At 50.9% G+C, this 20,248-nt stretch overlaps 1 protein-coding gene across 1 annotated transcript; it reads left to right on the top strand.

Moving 5' to 3' along the window:
- Positions 1 to 481: 481 nt before the first annotated feature.
- MYD88 (MYD88 innate immune signal transduction adaptor) lies at positions 482 to 12,679 on the top strand. Its single transcript, XM_078881795.1, has 6 exons — positions 482 to 643; positions 3,393 to 3,754; positions 4,728 to 4,841; positions 6,263 to 6,440; positions 9,398 to 9,489; positions 10,000 to 12,679. Exons 2-6 carry the CDS (start codon positions 3,439 to 3,441, stop codon positions 10,149 to 10,151), a joined length of 852 nt encoding a protein of 283 aa, XP_078737921.1. The 5' UTR covers positions 482 to 643; positions 3,393 to 3,438; the 3' UTR covers positions 10,152 to 12,679.
- The last annotated feature ends 7,569 nt before the right edge of the window (positions 12,680 to 20,248 follow it).

Genomic DNA, 20,248 nt, shown 5'->3' with positions numbered 1-20,248 from the left:
AGCCCTCGTCGTCTGCGTCCATTTGAAGGCGCGAGGCTCGTGGGAGCCTCTTGTAATCACCAGCGGCGAAACGTCACGCTCCGGTACTCGAATTGTAAACGTCTGCGTGGGTTTTACTCTCCAACACACACACACACGCACAAACAGTGTGTGTGTGTTTGCTGAGGTAGTCACAAATTGTGCACGTTTCATTTAAGTGACAAAACCTTATTAAATTGGCCAGAATAATGGATTTTGACTTAAAACTGTCGTGACTGCAGGAATTAATATTATTTGGCTCTTTCGGTAAAGTCACGTAGATAGAAAATAAAATAGAAAATATCTATCTACGTGACTTTACCGAAAGAACCAAAGAATACTTTATTATGGACTTGTGTCCATACTTCACCACGCGGGGGTCGGAGGCGGGGGGGCCGGGGGAGGGGTAGGGGGGGCGGGGGAGGGGGGAACCTCCCCATTCTCATTTGCATATGACGTCAGAGCCAGGAGCTCCCCGGAAGAGTCGTGGGTCCAGGCAGCGATCGCGACCAGACGGCGTTGGAAGCTGCGGCTCATTGCGGCTCCCACCGAGCTCCCACTGGGCTCCCACTGGCTCTGCTCTACTGGGATAACACTCCCTTGCCCCCCTCCCCACCTTACTAAGGTAATTTATCTCCCAGGTACGGTGTGATGGGGCCCACCCACTAGGCCGGTGAGAGTCCAAACGGCAGGGCCCAAGGCGCCATTACCGCGCTGATCCGCCCGTGTTGGCGGCTGGCGGTGCGCGCGTGGACGGACGGGTGCCCGGGGCCTCTCCAAGGTCGGCTCGGCCTCAAATGAGTCACTGGTGCGGTGTGCGAAACGTTGCCACTCGGGGAGACGAAAGGCGGCCGTGCGTGGTGCTGGCCACGCGCCCGCGCTGTCGCGTGCCGTTCTGGCCTGCGGGAGGTGCTGCTACTTGCTCCTCGCTAATAGCAACTTTCCACAACAGTCTATTAAGGATAATCAGCGGGGTATCTTTGTATTTGAGTAAATTAACCGGGTCTGGGCCTCCTCCAGGTCGACTCGGTCTTAAATGAGTACCTGGTGCGGTGTGACCATCGCCACTGGGGAGACAAAGGCGGCCGGGCGTGGTGTTGGCCACGCACCCCGTGTCGTACCGTCCTTCATAGGTGCTACTCGCTAACAGCTAAGGCTGTACGGGGGATCTTTGTCCTTTTCCGAGTGCTACTTGTCTGTCATGTTAATCTGTGTTCGCCTTCGGGTGTGTAATTCTGCGTGACTTATTCTTTGTAAGTTAGTTACAGTGTATGTATGTTGAACTTCTTTCGCACCGTACGTAGCCCACAGTGCTAATCGCAGTGTAATAGAGTCGGCGTTTGTGCACGAAAAACATTACATTAATTGACCAAACATTTCAACATTTTTATTATGATGGATTTCCTGCGTATATACTGTACTGTAATAGGTGGATGCGTGTATATTTATACGTTTGTTACTGAATGTGTATAAAACCTTGGATTGCGAGTAACTTGATCTTCGAGTGTTTTGCAAGACGAGCACATTTTTAAAATATAGATTAATTTGATAAACGAGCGAGGTCTTGCAATACGAGTAGTACGTATACGCTTTGTCTGCCGAGCATCATGTGATCACAACTGATATACGAGTGTTTTGGATTACAAACACGTTTCCGGAACGAATTATGCTCGCAATCCAAGGTTTTACTATATGTGCCTTTGTCAGCACGGTTGGCTACGTACGGTGCGAATTGGTACAAGGCCTCCCCTAGGTCGAATTCAGCCCCAAACGGGTACCCGGTGCAGTGTGTAGTAAACATCGCCACTTGGGGAGACAAAGGCGGCCGGGCGTGGTGTTGGCCACCCCCTTCGTGTGCCGTGCCGGCCTTCATAGGTGCTACTTGCCAACAGAACTTGCCCAACAGTTTATTAAAGGCCATCTTGACAGCCTCCAGATATGCCTCGGCAAGGTAAGGTAAATTACCTTTTTTACCGGGTAAAAGGGTAAAGGTAAAGGGTAAAGGTTTCGACATGCCAAGGGGTAAGGTAAAGGGTAGAGTAAAGGTGGCTCAGAAGAATTACCCGGTAGGGTAAAGGTAGCGCGAATAATTACCCGGTAAATACAGTAGCTTGTTTACCGATAAAAGCTCCATGGCGCAGCCTGTGGCCTCCATTGTAAATTGCGATAATTGATGTCGGACCAGATGGAGACGGTCTACGTTCTTGAGATAGAGGTAATAGAGGACGATGATGCCAGCAACGGCATTTTTGGGGTTGCTGCGAACAGCAATCGAAAGAGGCAGGAATTTTACTGGTGCCAATCTGAACTCTACCCCCCAAGTTGGGATCGTACTGACTTGCTGAGCATTGCTATGAGTTCTACGGGTATGGAGAAACCCCTCAGCCCCAGTATGGCCTCATGGGACAAGGTGGTGAGGTTGACTCCTAATTAGGTTGCCATGTTAGCTAGAAGATGTTAATTACCTTGCTTGGTATACAGGAGGTCGTGGGTTCGATCCTGACCCTGACAATGCCTGCTATATATTTGGAGTTTGCATGTTCTTTCTCCTTGTGGTCACGTGGATATTTCTCCGGGTCCTCTGGTTTTTCCCTTCCGCATTCGGGATCAATGTGCGTTTACAGTATTTGGCTGCTATAAATTTCCACGGGATAAGTCGCCACTTCGTTGAGCTATCATTTGTGATGGCCAGATCGTTTCTGAAAAATGGCTACATAGCTCAGTGGGCCTTATCTGGTAAGATAAAACATTTGTTTAGTTTTAAAATAGTTTTGATCGCACTTTGAAGCCTCAAAATATTTTAGGAAGTAGTTTCCCTGTGATTGGTTAGCTGAGGTGTCGGCCACTTGCAGCTTGTGGCACTAATCAGCGTTTTGTGCATTCGGTGCGCCCAACCAATAATAGATTTATAATCCCAGTTTTTAAGTTGTGTGTGTGTTGTACGTACACGTGTGTAACTATATGTGCATGGCTATGTGTGTGCGTCGTGTGCTGGGGAACGGTGGCGTCGCGGTCGGCACGCCGTGCTACGAAGCCGGTGACCCGGTTTCAACTCTCGCTCATGGCCAACACCAGTGACGATTATCTGAACTGGTACTGGGCCTCTCCTAGGTCGAACTCGGCCTCAAATGAGTACCCGGTGCGGTGTGTAGTAAATCTCGCCACTGGGGAGACAAAGCGGTTGGGCGTGTAGCTAGCCACCCAACCCTTTGTGTGCCTTGCTGGCCTTCATAGGTGCTACTCGCCAACAGCACTTGTGCCCCCTAAAGTCTCTTAATGGGTGGGGGTGGGAGGAACCTTTGTCTTTGTGGTGTACCGTGTGCTGTGTGCGTCTGCTCCCAGTGGCTCACCAACTTTCCCCCCTCACTCTGCAGTCCGACACCTGTCGAACTGAACGAGGGCGGAGGTACCGGGGACACCATGGCGTGCGCTAAGCCACGCTCCAGCGCCGTTAACTTTCACGAGGTGCCCCTGCGGGCCCTCAACACAACGGTGCGCAAGCAGCTGGCGCTCTTCCTCAACCCCGTGCTGCTGGGCAGCGCTAACTGGGAGCGCCTGGCCGAGGAGTTGGGCTTCGACTACCTGCACATCAGGAACATGGACCGCTGTCCCGACCCGACGTGGAAACTGCTGGACGACTGCACGTCCCGTGACAACAGCACGGTCGGCGCCCTGCTGGACGCGCTGCTCAAGCTTGAGCGCCATGACGTCATCACTGACCTGCAGGCGGCCATCGGTGATTTCCTCGGTTAACTAAAATAAAAATAAAATTATATCAAGTGTAAGGCCCCACTGAGCTGCTAAGTAGCTCTTCAGAAGTCAACCTGGCCATCACAAATAACAGCTCATCGAAGTGGATTATCGTTGTGTGGAAATTTAGAAGCGGCCAAATACTCCTAAAGGCATGTTTGTAAACGTGGAGGGAAAACAAATGGAGGATCCCCTGAGAAAAATCCATGCAACCACAGGGAGAGAGAACATGCAAACTCAGAGAGGCACAGGGAAAAACAAGCAAATTCCAAATATACAGCAGGCGTCAGGGTTGGGATCGAACCCATGCCTCCTGTATACCAGGCGAGGTAGTTAACATCTCCTAGCCACCATGGCGGCCATCTGATGCCGCGCAGCGGCTCGATTTGCTTCCCGACTCTCGCTCTGCTCTCACAGTTTGGGGCTGCACTGAGTGACGTCAAAGCCCCGTCAACACAAGTGGGCTTTTTGTCGCTCGGCCAGGCGTTGTCTCAGACGAAGAATTCTAACCCAGGCTTTTCCGGTGGTGCCTGTTGGATCAGTGGTGTACTCGCGTAGTTATTGTTCCATGAGCTCCTTTCTCATTTTCACCACCTCAAGGCCAGAACGATCAATTGTTGGTTCTCCCCAAAAATATCAGAAACGTGTATGTGGAAAGGTGCATGTTGTGTGTGTGTGAGTGCATGTAGGTGCTTTCTTCAAATGAGTACCTGGTGCAGTGTGTAGTAAATATTGGCACAAGGGAGACAAGGGTGGCCGGGCGTGGTTTTGGCCACCCACCCCCTCGTGTACCGTGCCAGCCTTCATAGGTGCTACTCGTTAACAGCAATGTCCCCAACAGTCTGTTAAGGCTATGTCGAGGATCTTGATGTTGTAAGTACTTGCCAATAGCCTTTGTCCCAATGCCACTAGAGGGCCTACTGGAGATCCTAATCTTTTACGTGTGTGCACATTCACAGAACAGGACTGCGTGCGTTTCCTTGCGGAGAAGAAGAGTGGTCGTCCTCCTCCCCGCTCTGAACCGAGGCCCTTTGAGCCTCCTGACTGTGTGACGATGCTCGACGTTCCCGAAGGTCAGTGTTGTGATGGTGCCATCACTGCAATGTGTGCTAAACTAAAACTAAACTATTTTATTTTACCAGGTAAAACCCACTGAGCTCTAGCTCTTTTTCAGGAGCGACCTGGCACATAACATATCCCGATAAAGCAGCTTATCGTATGGAAATTTATATCAGCCAAATGCTCGATAATGCTTGATGTCGATTCAAAATGGGGAGGGAAAAATCGGAGGACCCGGAGAAAAAGCCACACGACCACGGGGAGAGACACGCAAACTCCAAATATACAGTAGGTGTCAGGGTTGAGGTCAAACCCACGACCTCCTGCGTACCAGGCGAGGGCGTTAACATGTCGCTGCTTACCTCGACCAGTTGCTCTTTCGTAAAGAGATAGACGGCGATACTGTGCAGCTCCTCTGATCCATGTACATTTTACATGTAGTTCCTGTTCGGAACTCGCACCGACGTCCGCCTCTGTTCCCGTTCGGAACGTCCCGTTCTGGAACTATATGTGGGGCACCAGGCCACGCCATGCTACGCCACCTGATTTATTCGTTGCAAACTTCCCACACAGCTTTTGCTTTTACACTATGAGATCTCTTTTACCAGTGGCAAAATATAATGGTAGGTTTTTACCCTTTTAACTGGTACAAAACTGGGGGACTAGGCTCTAAAGAAAGCCGTCTCGGGTGTGGGCCAATCAACTTCAAGGACAGTGCATATTATTATCCTTATCAGAGTTGCTTCTTTTTGTTTGCTTTATTGACTACTTGTGTTGTGGTCATTGCAAACATGATGCCTTGAATAAAGGTGTCAGTTTTGTACCAGTTAAAAGGGTAAAAACCTACCATTATAGCTTTTGCTTTATTTGTGCGATTACGAGGAGGGACCTTGGACGTGGCAGCAATTTTCACGGGGACTGTTTGAGCCGTCGCGCACGCGCACGCTCGAGTCTCCTGGCCCCGTGGTCTCACGGAAGCGCACCGCTCTGTTCCGCTTACACCTCGGAGCTGATGAGTGAGCCAGGGGGAGCAACCTCTCTTGTCTGTTTACCTTTTTTTTGTCACTGGGAGAGACAAAAGGAGGAGTATTTTTGTCTAGATACACGCGGCTTATAGATCCCCCCCTTCCTGAGCTCCCTCTCATCGAATCGGATAAGTGGAGTTTCTCTGTGGCTTATTCAGGAGTTGCGATTTCTATATAAATATTCACCTACGATTAGTACTGCACCTCCGATTAGTACGGTTGGCTACGTACGGTGCGAAAAAAGATCAATATACATACACCGCACCTCCGATTAGCACGGTTGGCTACGTACGGTGCGAAAAAAGTTCAGCATACATACACACACACACAACTGTGAGCATCGGTGTTGAGCATCTGGCCGGTATGAAAAAACAAATGAGACAACGCCTCGCCGCCCTCTGTGCCTTCAGTGTACGTGGAGAAGTTCGACGCCTTCGTCTGCTACTGCTACGCCGACATCGATTTCGTCAAGGAGATGATTCAACACCTGGAGCGCAGCTCCTACTCCCTCAAGTTGTGCGTGATGGACCGCGACGTGCTGCCGGGCCAGTGCGTCTACACCATCTCCAGCGAGCTCATCGAGAACCGGTACCGTTCGCTCCTCGCTTGCTCACTCGCTTGCTCTCTCGGCAGCGTGTACAAACTTCTCTGGCTACGCGTCGTGTCCGCCCTCGTGCTTGCTGAGCTGCGTTGGCTTCCAGTTGCCAAACGAATATGTTGTAATGTCACGCTCATTGTACACACAAAGTTCTTGCCACCAATGAACCAAGATACCTTGCTACTCATCTTGTCAAGGAGCATAAACCATCACGCGAACTCCGGTCATACTTGCTGCGGCAGCAGCAGCAGCAGCCGCTTTTGGCTAACCATCGAACAAAGACGGTGGTCACTTCATCGCGTGCTTTCAGATGCACTTCTGTGGCCATCTGGAATGTTCTCCCTTCTGATATTAGGAATTACCCAGAGCTATGCACTTTTAAATCATCATCTCGATTGAAAACTCATTTTTTTAACTGATTTTTGTTGGTTAGTTTGTTGTTCTTCCCCCGCACCTCCTCTTAGCACGGTTGGCTATGTACTGTGCAAAAGGAGTTCAACATGCACACAGCTGCCAGACCCACACGTCTGCAGCTTCAGTGCAATCATCTCATGCAGGCACAGCCTGGTTCACGCCCAGGCTTGCTTCCTGAAAACCAGAATGTAAATCTAAAGTACCTGAATCGAAGAAAAGAGGTGAGATGGTAGGTGCTACTACTAGTAGTACGGACGATGCTAGTAGTCGTAGTACCTACTACTAAAGATGGGATGGTGGATCATGACGTGGCACAGTACCTCCTACTAGTCATAGTAGTATTACTAGTAGGTACAAGTACTACTACTGGGATGGTGAATCATAGCATGGTAGAGTACCTACTACTAGAAATCTTACCTACTACCATATTTTTCCGCATATAGCCCGCAGACGCATATACTCCGCAAAAATAGCGTTTTGTATAAAACAAATTTCAGATAGCCCGCACCTCCATATACCCCGCATGCATTCATATCTTTAATGTCGTTACCGCAGCTTAATTCCATCATTAATAAAAAGTTTACATTTGTAATACATTCCACTATCAATTGTTAACATTAAAATCATAACGTGCACAAAGAAAACAAACTAACCCGAGAGAACTTAAAACAGTAAATAAGTAACAAAAGTAAATATCCAATACATAAGTAACACATAACTGGTGGACAAGTAAGTAAGCGTACTGTTAGGCTTACCAGCATTCGACCTCATCATATTACAGCTACTGGACCGGTACAGTTTTATCACTGGTAGATTGCGCACTGCGCAGACAATAGCAGCACTACGGTAACGCACTTGCCTCCTGGCAACAAAGCCATTGGAAGTTTGAAACATAGCTCATGGTCGCGACTGTATAGTGCTCAGCCAATAGCAGCAGGCTAAGGGACTCAGCAATTATGATTCCGCGTCTGGCAGATGCTTGTTAAGGCCCTTCCCACTGTGCAATCCATAGCCTCAGCTGAAACTTTCGCACCCCCCCTACAGCCACTGAAGGTATTTCGGTAAACAAAGTGCGCCCACTTCAAACATTGTCGTTTCATTGTACAAACAATTCGAACCATTTAAAACGTCATAACATGTGCAATTTTAGTGTGAGTGGTTTATTCAGCAGTGCTTTAGTCAAAGGTAAGTGTTGCTTAGTGGATAGTCCTACCATGAAAAAATTTAACTAGTTATGACATGTCACACGTGTAAAATATTTTTGGGATAGCCCGCACCTCCATATACCCCGCAGGGTCTTGTTTTGTTTGTAAAAAGTGGTATTCCCCGCGGGTTATATGCGGGAAAATACGGTACTAATAATAGTACTGCTAGTAGTAGACACTTCTGCTGCACCCCTCCCCCGTCATCGATGCGCTATACATGGAGACGTGTGGGGAAGACTTCGCAAGTGACCCCCCCCCCCAACATCACCAGTATGTTGGCATTAGGGAGGATGAGACGGTGGATCGGTAAATTTTTCCCACGGTGCCGGCCAGTGTCTCCCGTACTGGACATGCGTTTCACTCCGCTGTCCCCCCCACGGCCACGCACGCTATAAAATATAAAAGAAATGCATTTTTTTTCTTGTGCCAGGTAAGGCCCACTGAGCAGCTAGGTAGCTCTTTTTCAGAAGCGACCTGGCCATCACAAATGATAGCTCAACGAAGTGGCTTATCGTGTGGAAATTTTTGACAGGAAAAATACTCTTATAACGCATCATGTTGATTCTAAATGTGGAAGTAAAAATCGGAGGTGCCTGGAGACACATCCACGCGACCACGGAAAGAGAGAAACACCTCAAACTCCAAATATACAGCAGGCGTCAGGGTCAGGATTGAACCCACAACCTCCTATATACCAGACGAGGGAGTTAACATCTCGGCACCGCTGACTGGCGCAAAGCCACGCGTCCACATGGGTTTTGTTTTATGACGCGGCAGGAAAATGATCAGTGGCAGAGTTCAGCTCGGATCGCGCACAATCTACTCCGAGTATTCGAGGCGATGGAAGGGCAACGCCACGGCTGGGTAGTGGTGGTTTGTAGCGGCAGCGCAAGGCAGCGTCTTCCCCCCGCGGTTTCTAGGAGATGTTAACCACTTCACTCGGTATGCAGGAAGTTGTGGGTTCGGACCCGATCCTGACGCCTGCTGTATATTTGTAGTTTGTGTGTCTCTCTCTCTCCCTGTGGTCGCGTGGATTTTTCTCAGAGTCCTCCGTTTTTTTTTCCCTCCACGTTTTACATCACGCGTTTCGAGTATTTGGCCGCTATAAATTTCTATGTGATGATATCCAAGCTCGCTTCGTTTGAACTACCATTTGTGGCCAGGCCTTACCTGGTCAAATAAAAATAGTTTAGTAAAAAAGTTAGTTTTAATCGGGTCTTACGATGCCCCCCCTCCCATTAGTTCCCTCCAGTGGCACAGGGGGTCGAAAGCTCGTGATGTTCAACATCGGCGCCACTGCTGCTGTTGCTCCTCTCTCTTGCTTGCAGGTGCAACAAAATTGTCGTGATCATCTCCGATGATTTCCTTGAGAGCAGCGAGTGCGACTTCCAGACCAAGCTCGCGCTCAGCATCGCTCCAGGTGAGTTCAGTGATGTGGACATTGCATTGCATTGCACGATGATGATGGAACACTGGTAACGGGTTAGTTGACGGCTCCCATCGCTTTCGAACGCTAATCCGCCATCGCTTGTTTTGTCAAGGCCTCGAGACTCTTTAATACGGTCTTGCACGCTCTGTGGTCGTAATGGACAGAATGAAACGGGTGTACCCACGCTCTTCTGAATGTTAGGCTGGGCATACCTCAAGTCATCTGTTGGTGTTTCGCAGTCGGTTCGGTTCTTATTGCGATTATCGGTGGCCGCTGGTGCTGAAATTTGTCTAAACCACAACCCAGTGTCGTGACGAGCAGCAATATTCTAGCCCTGCTGAGAAGCAAATGGGGAGGGGGAGGAACCGGGAGGGTGCAGAAGAATGACGAGGATTCACGCAACATTCCTGCACAATTAAAATACAACTCTCCCAGAGTGGAGACTTACATCTTCCCGCGGTTCACAAAATTCGCCCGTTTTTTTTGTTTTTCCCTCCGCAGGCGCTCGAAGCCGGCGCCTCATTCCCGTCAAGTACAAGGCGATTTCCAAGACCTACCCAGGAATCCTGCGTCACATTACCATGTCCGACTACACCAAGATCAGCACAAAGGAGTGGTTCTGGGATCGGCTGGCCAAGGCCATCAAGTACTGATCCACGGTTTCCCCTCGGGCCAGGGGAGGACGAGGGGTGAAGGGAAGGGGGGGGTTCCCAAGGTGTGTAACGGAGGTGAGATGTTCCCATGCTCCCGATGACTTTCCACACGTCCTGGGTGTCCGTTCGGCTTGCGTTTAGAGCTCATCAGCAGCACGGCATGGAAGTGGAGGTGTGTGTGTGGGCGTGAGCGGCCGTGCGATGATTCCATCCTCGTTGGAATGAGCAGGGATAGTGAGCCCTCGCAATTTACACAACGTGCGCGGGTGCCCTCGCATCGATCGGCCCGCGGAGGCTCTGGCTGCGGTCGTCGCAGCCGCTAGATCGAGCCGCCGAGAGGGGCCGTTGTTGCAAGTTCGTCGGGCGTCCTCTGTTCTGCGGTGCTACATGGTCAGAACTTGTCGGAATTGGTGATTGGATACGATTCGGTTGTTACCCGTTTATAAAGAAATATATAAATATCCGTGAGCGTGGCACCACACGTGTAAATAATCCTCGTTATGGCTTGTGGTGTGGGGTTCGTCGCTTTGCCCTGCCCGTGTGGCGGTTCAATGCGTGTCGGCACGCGCTCCAAAGAATATGCCATCGGCAAATGCGACGTGCTGTTTCAAGGACTTGATGGATATTTACTGCGTGGAATTGGGTCGTTATTTTTTTAAGATAACATTTTCTAAACGAGTTGGTGTATTGTAGGATCATACTCTTAAATGGAGTAAATTTATATTCTTACAATGATGATGATTTTTTCAAATGTATAAAATAGATATTTGCCCCAATGTAGTGTTTCCAATAGCTCGTAACAGCAGTGCTTGGATAAAGTTGATTAGCTTTGGATTGCTTTGCATCTGCACCCCTTAAGATTTGCAGAATTAAAATTTCTCCATTTTCCCGCCGCTGTCAGCGGTTATTCTGGTCAATTCACAAAAAAAAAACTAGGTCAAAAATGTCATTCACAACGCATATTTTGTTTTCATCAAACACGTATGTATGTATTTTTTACTTTCACACTGTACTTAGCCAACCATGGTAATCGGAGGTAAGAAGTTCTAAATAAAATAAGTTTGCTATTCTAATAGCTTCCTAATATCGGCCGCGGAAGCCCATATGATATGTGCACGATGCGGTGACCGTCTGTGTTTGATCGCCAGCCAAAAGCTGCTGCTGCGAGGATGAGCGGAGCTCCCATGATGATGGTTGATGCTCCTTTACTCGTCTTAATCGCAATGGAGTTGCGCGCATGATCAAAGGTTCCGTAAAAATAACGGCTCTGTTGGCTACGTACAGTGCGAAAGTAGTTAGACATTCCTGCATACCTAGGTACAAAGCAGCCTCCTGGGTTGAACCGTTCATCCGGTGCACCACAGATTCGCGCGAGCCGTCTGCATGCACTTCTGCGTCTGGCAGCGGAGAGGGGTTAGGGGGGGCACACGTGTTGCAGTGGGAGTTTTGAACTAAGCACTTTTGTGAGTCGTTCCCCGTATTATCGCGTACCGTTCCCTGCGTTCTCGTGAGAATGCTAGTTTTTAACACATTGGAGGCTTTTGCGACCAATATTATTCATAAGACTTTTTGTGTGTCTTAGATCGTGTCGACCTGGGACTCTCCTAGGTCAACGCATTTTATATGGACGTGCTCTAACCCAAAAAAAAACTCGACTACCGTGGGAATGTTATCGATTGTGTTCACGAATGCAACGTACGAATGTGTGACCGTGTGTGCTTGTGTGTCGCGTGTGAGGAGCCAGTAGGGCACAGCCAGTCAGCGCCACGCTGTGCTAACGAACCCCGGCCATCCGAGTTCGTTTTCCCCCCTCGGCCACAACATTGGTGACGAATATCTAAGTCGGTCCTGGGACTTTCCCCCTAGGTCGACTCGGCCTCAAATGAGTACCCGGTGTGGTGGTGTGTAGTAAACATTTCCACTGGGGGGAGACAAAGGTGGCTGGGGCGTGGTTCTGGCATCCCATCCCCCTCGTGTGCCACAGTGCCAACCCTTTGTAGTTGCTCGTTTAACACCACTTGCACCAAAAGTGAGGCTATGGGGGGGGGTGGGGATCTTTGTGTCTCATACACAAGCATGCCTCTGCAGTAGGGGATTATCGTTTTTCCGTCGCCAGCGCTGCGAACCTGACCAAACGTTGTGCATGATGTGGGGAACATTGGGGAAAAACGTTCACTGTAAAATATGCCCTCTTTTTTTATTGATGAAATAAAGGGAAAATATGTTCAGCTTATAGCACTTTTGACTTGGTTACTGCTGGGGATATGCTCTGCGAGTGTTGTAGTGATGTCGTGTGCACGCTCATTACCGCGTTCTCTGGATGGGAAGGCACTCCCAAAAAGTGAGATGCACTCCAAAACTTGTGGAGTCACACATCTGGCCTCTCTCAAACATGGAGCTACCGCGTAATAAGACATTCCCCTGACTTTGTTTTAAAACAGACAGTGAAAAATAGTGTCAATGCATCAATTTCATTTATTCGCCTGGCTTGAAATTGAAAAACTATTTAAAGAATTTCTTATTTTACAAAGTAAGGCCCTACTGAGTTGCTATATTGCTCTTTTTTAGAAGCGACCTGGCATCATAAGTGATAGCTCAACGAAGTGGCTCATCCTCATGTGGAAATTTCTAGCAGTAGCCAAATACCCTTGAATGCACGTTGGTTCGAAATGAGGGAAAAACTGGAGGACCCGGAGAAAAATCCACGACCATAGGGAGAGAGAGCGAGAGACATGCAAACTCGAAATATGTAACAGGCATCGGAGAATACGATCACGCACATTTCCTATTTAGCAATGCGTTTCTGAAATTTCAAGCCATAGCGCTCGTAACAACATGCTATGCTAAGTCTTTCATAGCATACCCCCACAGACAGCACCTCCACAGAGACACAACACCTCCCCACAGAGACACAACACCTCCCCACAGACACAACACCACCCCCCAGAGACACAACACCACCCCACAGAGACACAACACCTCTCCACAGAGACACAACACCTCCCCACAGAGACACAACACCACCCCACAGAGACACAACACCACCCCACAGAGACAACACCTCCCCACAGAGACACAACACCTCCCCACAGAGACACAACACCTCCCCACAGAGACACAACACCTCCCCACAGAGACACAACACCTCCCCACAGAGACACAACACTACCCCACAGAGACACAACACCACCCCCCAGAGACACAACACCTCCCCACAGAGACACAACACCACCCCACAGAGACACAACACCACCCCCCAGAGACACAACACCACCCCACAGAGACACAACACCACCCCACAGAGACACAACACCTCCCGACAGAGACGCAACACCTCCCCACAAAGACACAGCACCTCCCCACAGAGACACAACACCACCCCACAGAGACACAACACATCCCCACAGAGACACAACACCTCCCACAGAGACAGACACAACACCTCTCCACAGAGACACAACACCACCCCACAGAGACACAACACCTCCCCACAGAGACACAACACCTCCCCACAGACACAACACCACCCCACAGAGACACAACACCTCCCCACAGAGACACAACACCTCCCCACAGAGACACAACATGTCCCCACAGAGACACAACATGTCCCCACAGAGACACAACACCTCCCCACAGAGACACAACACCTCCCACAGACACAACACCACCCCACAGAGACACAACACCACCCCACAGAGACACAACACCACCCCACAGAGACGCAACACCACCCCACAGACACGCAACACCACCCCACAGAGACACAACACCTCCCCACAGAGACGCAACACCACCCCACAGAGACGCAACACCACCCCACAGAGACACAACACAGAGACAACACCTCCCCACAGAGACACCACCTCCCCACAGAGACACAACACCACCCCACAGAGACACAACACCTCCCCACAGAGACACAACACCACCCCACAGAGACACAACACCACCCCACAGAGACACAACACAGAGACAACACCTCCCCACAGAGACACCACCTCCCCACAGAGACACAACACCACCCCACAGAGACACAACACCTCCCCACAGAGACACAACACCTCCCACAGAGACAGACACAACACCTCTCCACAGAGACACAACACCACCCCACAGAGACACAACACCTCCCCACAGAGACACAACACCTCCCCACAGACACAACACCACCCCACAGAGACACAACACCTCCCCACAGAGACACAACACCTCCCCACAGAGACACAACATGTCCCCACAGAGACACAACATGTCCCCACAGAGACACAACACCTCCCCACAGAGACACAACACCTCCCACAGACACAACACCACCCCACAGAGACACAACACCACCCCACAGAGACACAACACCACCCCACAGAGACGCAACACCACCCCACAGACACGCAACACCACCCCACAGAGACACAACACCTCCCCACAGAGACGCAACACCACCCCACAGAGACGCAACACCACCCCACAGAGACACAACACAGAGACAACACCTCCCCACAGAGACACCACCTCCCCACAGAGACACAACACCACCCCACAGAGACACAACACCTCCCCACAGAGACACAACACCACCCCACAGAGACACAACACCACCCCACAGAGACACAACACAGAGACAACACCTCCCCAGAGACACCACCTCCCCACAGAGACACAACACCACCCCACAGAGACACAACACCTCCCCACAGAGACACAACACCACCCCACAGAGACACAACACCACCCCACAGAGACACAACACCACCCACAGAGACACAACACCACCCCACAGAGACACAACACAGAGACACAACACAGACACAACACCTCCCCACAGAGACACAACACAGACACAACACCTCCCACAGAGACAGTGGATGCCAAAACATTTCCGTGGACCACCGCAGCACCCCTCCCTGACCCCACATTTCTGGTGACAAAACACATTCACTCCTCTCTCTTAAATAGCAGGACACTGGTCCCTCAGTTTACGATGCCATCGATTAACAATTTTTCGATTAAACGATCCGCCCTTCCATAGGGTCTCCCATTGTTTCAATGAACGATTGTGGGGGCCGACGTCCACCCCACCACCCTCGCCGGGCAGGTGGGGCGCGACGTCCGCCCCTTCCATTCCCTCCTCTACCGTGTCGGTCGGCTCCCGCCGGTCCCCCGCCGACCGCATGATGGGGGCCCCCCGCGCTAGCGCCCTCTCTGAGGGACATTCTTCTGGCTTACAGCCGCACGGAGTTAACCCACACACGCCCGCGTACACCACAGCTAACGCAGAGGCGTGAGCGCGCTCGCACCTGCAGGTGATTATATCCTAACACCCACACCACAGCTAACGTTAACGCAGTCCGCAGCGGCACACGAGTGGCCACACCTGCGAGCGATTACTTCAAGGCGCACTCGTGCTACGGCTCGGCCCTCACTCTCGCCACGTGTCCGCCCACGCAGCCGCTCCACACATAAATCAGAGACACCACATCGAGGCTCTGTGCTCACTTTTATTCGCGGCGCAAATATACAATACCTGGGGGAATATGTTGCAAGAAGAGCCTAGCCTACTGATGCCTAAGTGCCCAGTCACTCACACGTCCTACCACATACCTCGAAGCTGTACTCACGGCATCGCACGGATGCTGTGAGAGTCGGAGGGAGAAGGACGAGAGAAAACTTTACCTATCACTGCCTCGTTGCAGTACTCGCTGGCATCACACGGATGCTGCGAGCGGCTCGAGGAGGTAGGACGGCAGGGAGTGGGCCTTGGCGGCCGAACATGCTTTGCATCATCATCAGGCGAGTCACCCACCACCAGTGGTGTAGCACAGTTGGATATATACGGTGCACGACAGAAGTTCTACAAGCTGCTGCTTCCATGGCGTTGTGCAGTGGATGCGGTTCAGAGGATGGTTGTTGCCCAGAAGCTTCAGGGTGGAGAGATGGAAGCCAGGAGGACACCATTGTGTGTCGTTGGAACTTTCACGATGATGAGGTTTTTTGTGACCCCTTGTGAACTCCACGGCCCAGCTTTGTTCTGGTTTCGTGCGATGAACCTCAATTCACTTCAGCGACTTTAACCTGGGGATCCGTTTGTCCAGATGCATTCCCTTTTTGTGAGGGAGCTTGTGGAGGCCTTTCAGTTAGTTGTGGAGTAATATAACGTCGTTTTTTTACTATAATGTACCTAACTATACATATTTTTTATTTTACGCGTGGGATTTGGGCCGTGATGCCCATGAACACACAAATTGTTCAACCTCTTGCAAATGATGGGAGTTTTCAATCCTCTGTCTAGGCCATGATTACAGGTGACATCGAGCCGTCTGTGTTGTAGACATCCGAGCTCAAACATTCAGAAGCTTCGGTGACCAGTGTGGGACATCGGGTTACATTTTTAGCCAACGGTGATCCTCGCACGACGCCGTTATACAGATGTAGACCATTGTGAGACATTTCACCATGGGTTTGTTTCCTTTTCTGTTGGCTGAGAACACCTCCAGTTCCGAGATGGAATTGATCCCTTGTGGTCAAATTTCTCCAAGACAACGGACGGTATACGATGCTCACGTCAAATTAAACCCTTCCCATGTTCCGATGACGTACGCATACTTTATCAGTTTTTATTCTGATTCCATTCCAATGATGTACACGTACATCTTCGAAAAGGAACTGGAAGAAAATCTTAAATACAGTAACTTTGTCGGTACCGAGGTTCTCATAAGGCCATGCAGGAGGGCGTGCTACGCAGTCTGGCCCCAGCTGTCATAGAGTGGCGGTGGTTGTGTTGCTATGGTTTTCTGCGGTGAGTAACAATATCTTTACAAAGCAACGGCGCGACTACTGCGCGTCTCTAAATAAAATTAACGCCGAACATGCTTTGCGAGTTCCCGAGATTCGGCGGTGACCAGGACAACCCACCCACCCTGCAACTTTCAGATGACATCTGGGAAACGATATAGGGGCTAATTGAAAGTGTAAAAAAGGCGGTTTTGTTGGCGCACATGCAAACAACCAACACGTGCAGTTGCAGCTCGCAAGTCACGGCTGTGGTATAGCGCTACCACCGCATCGGCGCTGGGTTCTTGCATCTCGCCATGCTTGTCATCATGTTTCACGGAAAATGTGTGTTTTCGCTGGATTTGAATACAGCCCGTGCTTTCCATCTCGTGCTTGCAGGAGGAGGGAGGGGCTCCCTTAGGTAGGCAGACGAACGCATGCGTGTGTCCCTGGAGTCGCCCCTGCGGGAGGTGTGGCCTCCACGGTGGGTACTGCGTGCGTGCAGAAGTTCAACATACATATGTAGTGCCGTAGATGGGCCGCACTTACCGGCAGTGGTAGACGGGGCCCATCTGCAGGCGGTACCTCGTACCGCCAGGGGAGGGGCTGCAGTACCAGCCCAAGAGGGGAGGGGCTGCTGGGGGCTGTGGAGGATCTAGGATCCCACGCAACCCCACCCCTCGATGGGCAAGGGGCATAAAAGGGCACCTCCCCAGCCGACCGGGACCAGTTAAAGACTGAAGCCGAAGACCAGCTAGATAGGACCCTGAGACCCCTAGCCCCGCTGTCCTTATCAGGGCCGGGACTCTGTGCGGCTCAGTGGTGCGACCCTGGGAACCCTTGGCCCGACGTCCTTGTAAGGGCCGGGTCGAGTGTCTCAGAGGTCGGAACTCGCACCCTGGCTAGGGCGAGTTAGAACAGCCTCCCCCTAGGCACCCATAGCCGGAGGTCCCTGAGTGTAGTCCTGTGTTCGGGCAAGTTAGCCCGGAGGCAGTACCTCCCCAGACAGTGGAGTTAGAGTGTTCTGGGACTGTACTGCCGAGTGTGGTGTAATAAATAGTGTTGCCTCCAAGAACTGTCTCCGGCGTCTCCTGAATCCACAACACTACACATACAAAGACCGCACCTCCGATTAGCGTGGTTGGCTACGTATGGTGGAAAAGAAGTTCAACATACATACATAGACCGCACCTCTGATAAGCGCGTTTGGCTACATACGGTATGAAGGAAATTCAACATACATACACCACACCACCGACTAGCGAGGTTGGCTACATATGGTGCGAAAGAAGTTCAACATACACACATACATACACTGCTCTTCCGATTAGCGCAGTTGGCTAAGTACGGTGCGAAAGAAGTTCAACATACATACATACATATGTGCAAGTAGGGTTGGTATGTCTGGAGATTGTGTCCTCTAGCTACGCTAAGGGATCTTCAATGTGTAGCAGACTGCGCGTGGTAGTAGTATCAGAATTTATAATTATTCCACCCTCAGTAAATAGTCATGGCGGCCCGCTTGGTTCAAACCGTGACAACTCGACGACGTTCATGGCCTGCCGAAGCTGAAGGCCACCACCGCCACCACCGCCGCCACAGCAGCTGCGACTGCGTGGCCCCACCATGCCGACCACATAAATCCACGCTCGCATTAAACATTAAAGCCCGGTCACGCCGCGATACAATCACCGGCAGTGTGGGGCATGGAGTTGGGGTTGAGGGGTGGTGGGGTGGTGGGCTGTTAGCAAATAGCACCTATAAAGGCCGACACAGCACACGAGGCGGTGGGTGGCCAGCATTACGCCCAGCTGCTTTGTCTCCCTAATGGATACATTTACACCACACTAGGTACTCGTTTGAGGCTGAGTCGATCTAGGGGAGGCCCAGGACCGGTTCAGATAATCGTGACTGGTGTTGGCCGTGAATGGGGATTGAACCTGGGTTGTCAGGTTCGTAGCACAGCGCGCTAACTGCTATACCACCGCTCCCGATGACAACAACAACCGCAATTTGCCAATAAGTGGTGGTGACGTCACCATGGCGCTTGTGCACGTTAAGGCCATGTGAAGTTTCAAACGCCCGCTGCCAGTAGGTCATGGGGCAGACCCAGGTGCCATGGGTTGCCTGACTGATATGACTGGCTGATCCACAACTTGTGCCCCCTACTGTGCCAAATTTCTGTGATTTAGCTACCCGGCACTCCGCTAGTTGTTACGATCGTCGCTCTTCTGCCATCCGTTGTTGCTGGAGGGCGACTGCCTCCAAAAGCCAAGTAGCGTCCTACACGAGCCTCCTCCACAGAAGCCGACCTTGACACCACTGGTACCAGTCATCGGCAAGTCCACTCAGATCCACATCTTCCTGTACCACATCACTCCATCTCTTATCTAGCCCATGCCGCGCCCATTTAGCCCCCTTTATGCGGCCAAACAAAAGCTGGTTAGGCATGCGGTGGCCGGGCATGCGGGCTACATGACCCAGCCAATGCAGCCTTGCCTGCCAGAGGAGCTCGCCGATGGGACTTTGTCCAGATCTTTCAAGGATTTGTGAGCTCCTCACACAATCCAGCCTGGTTAAACCCAGGATGGACCATAGGCAGGCCAGCCTACATGTTTTTAACCAGCGAAGATCTTCCATTAGGAGGGTCCACGGTTCGCAAGCATAGAGAAGGGAAGGGTTTGGCCGTGGCCGAGAAGACCTGAATCTTAATGTGGAGCGACAGATCAAGTATCTTCCACACAGCGTTACACATCCGATGAAAAGATAATGCTGCTCGGCTGATTCGGAGTGAGAATTCTGCTGTCAAACCAGAGCTGGTCATGAGCACACTGCCTAGATATGTAAACTCTCTACTCTCTCCACAACTGTCACATCACCAATTGGGAGTAGTGGTGTAGGAGTGTTTTATTCACCATAATACCCAGGCAGGTGCTTAGTTTAGATGGGGCTGATGGTAAGGCCCATCTCTTAGTGGCATGCTCCAGGTTCAGCAGCAGCGCCTCCAACTCCTCCTTTGATTGAGCAGCAATCACCAGATCATTGGCATACATGACATGGTTGGCCACACCCGGGTATCGATCAGTCTGCCATTGTATCTGTACCATATTGAAATTCCTCCGGTACAGCCATCAAAGGCTTCATGAATGATGTGGTCGAAATATATATTAAATAATGTGGGAGCCAGAGGACATCCCTGTCACACCCCAAGGTGAACAGATAATGGCTCTGACTCCCAGCAACGTAGTATTACCCGGGCCTTGACCAGGTCAATAAAGCAGAGATGTAGGTCCGGTTGGAATTCCCTACACCTCTGCTGTAGCAGA

This window comes from Lampetra fluviatilis, chromosome 62, assembly GCF_964198595.1.
Source record: "Lampetra fluviatilis chromosome 62, kcLamFluv1.1, whole genome shotgun sequence".
Classification (NCBI taxonomy): domain Eukaryota; kingdom Metazoa; phylum Chordata; class Hyperoartia; order Petromyzontiformes; family Petromyzontidae; genus Lampetra; species Lampetra fluviatilis.
The sequence above is the reverse complement of the archived record's forward strand: the minus strand, read 5'-3'. Positions and strand labels throughout refer to the sequence as shown.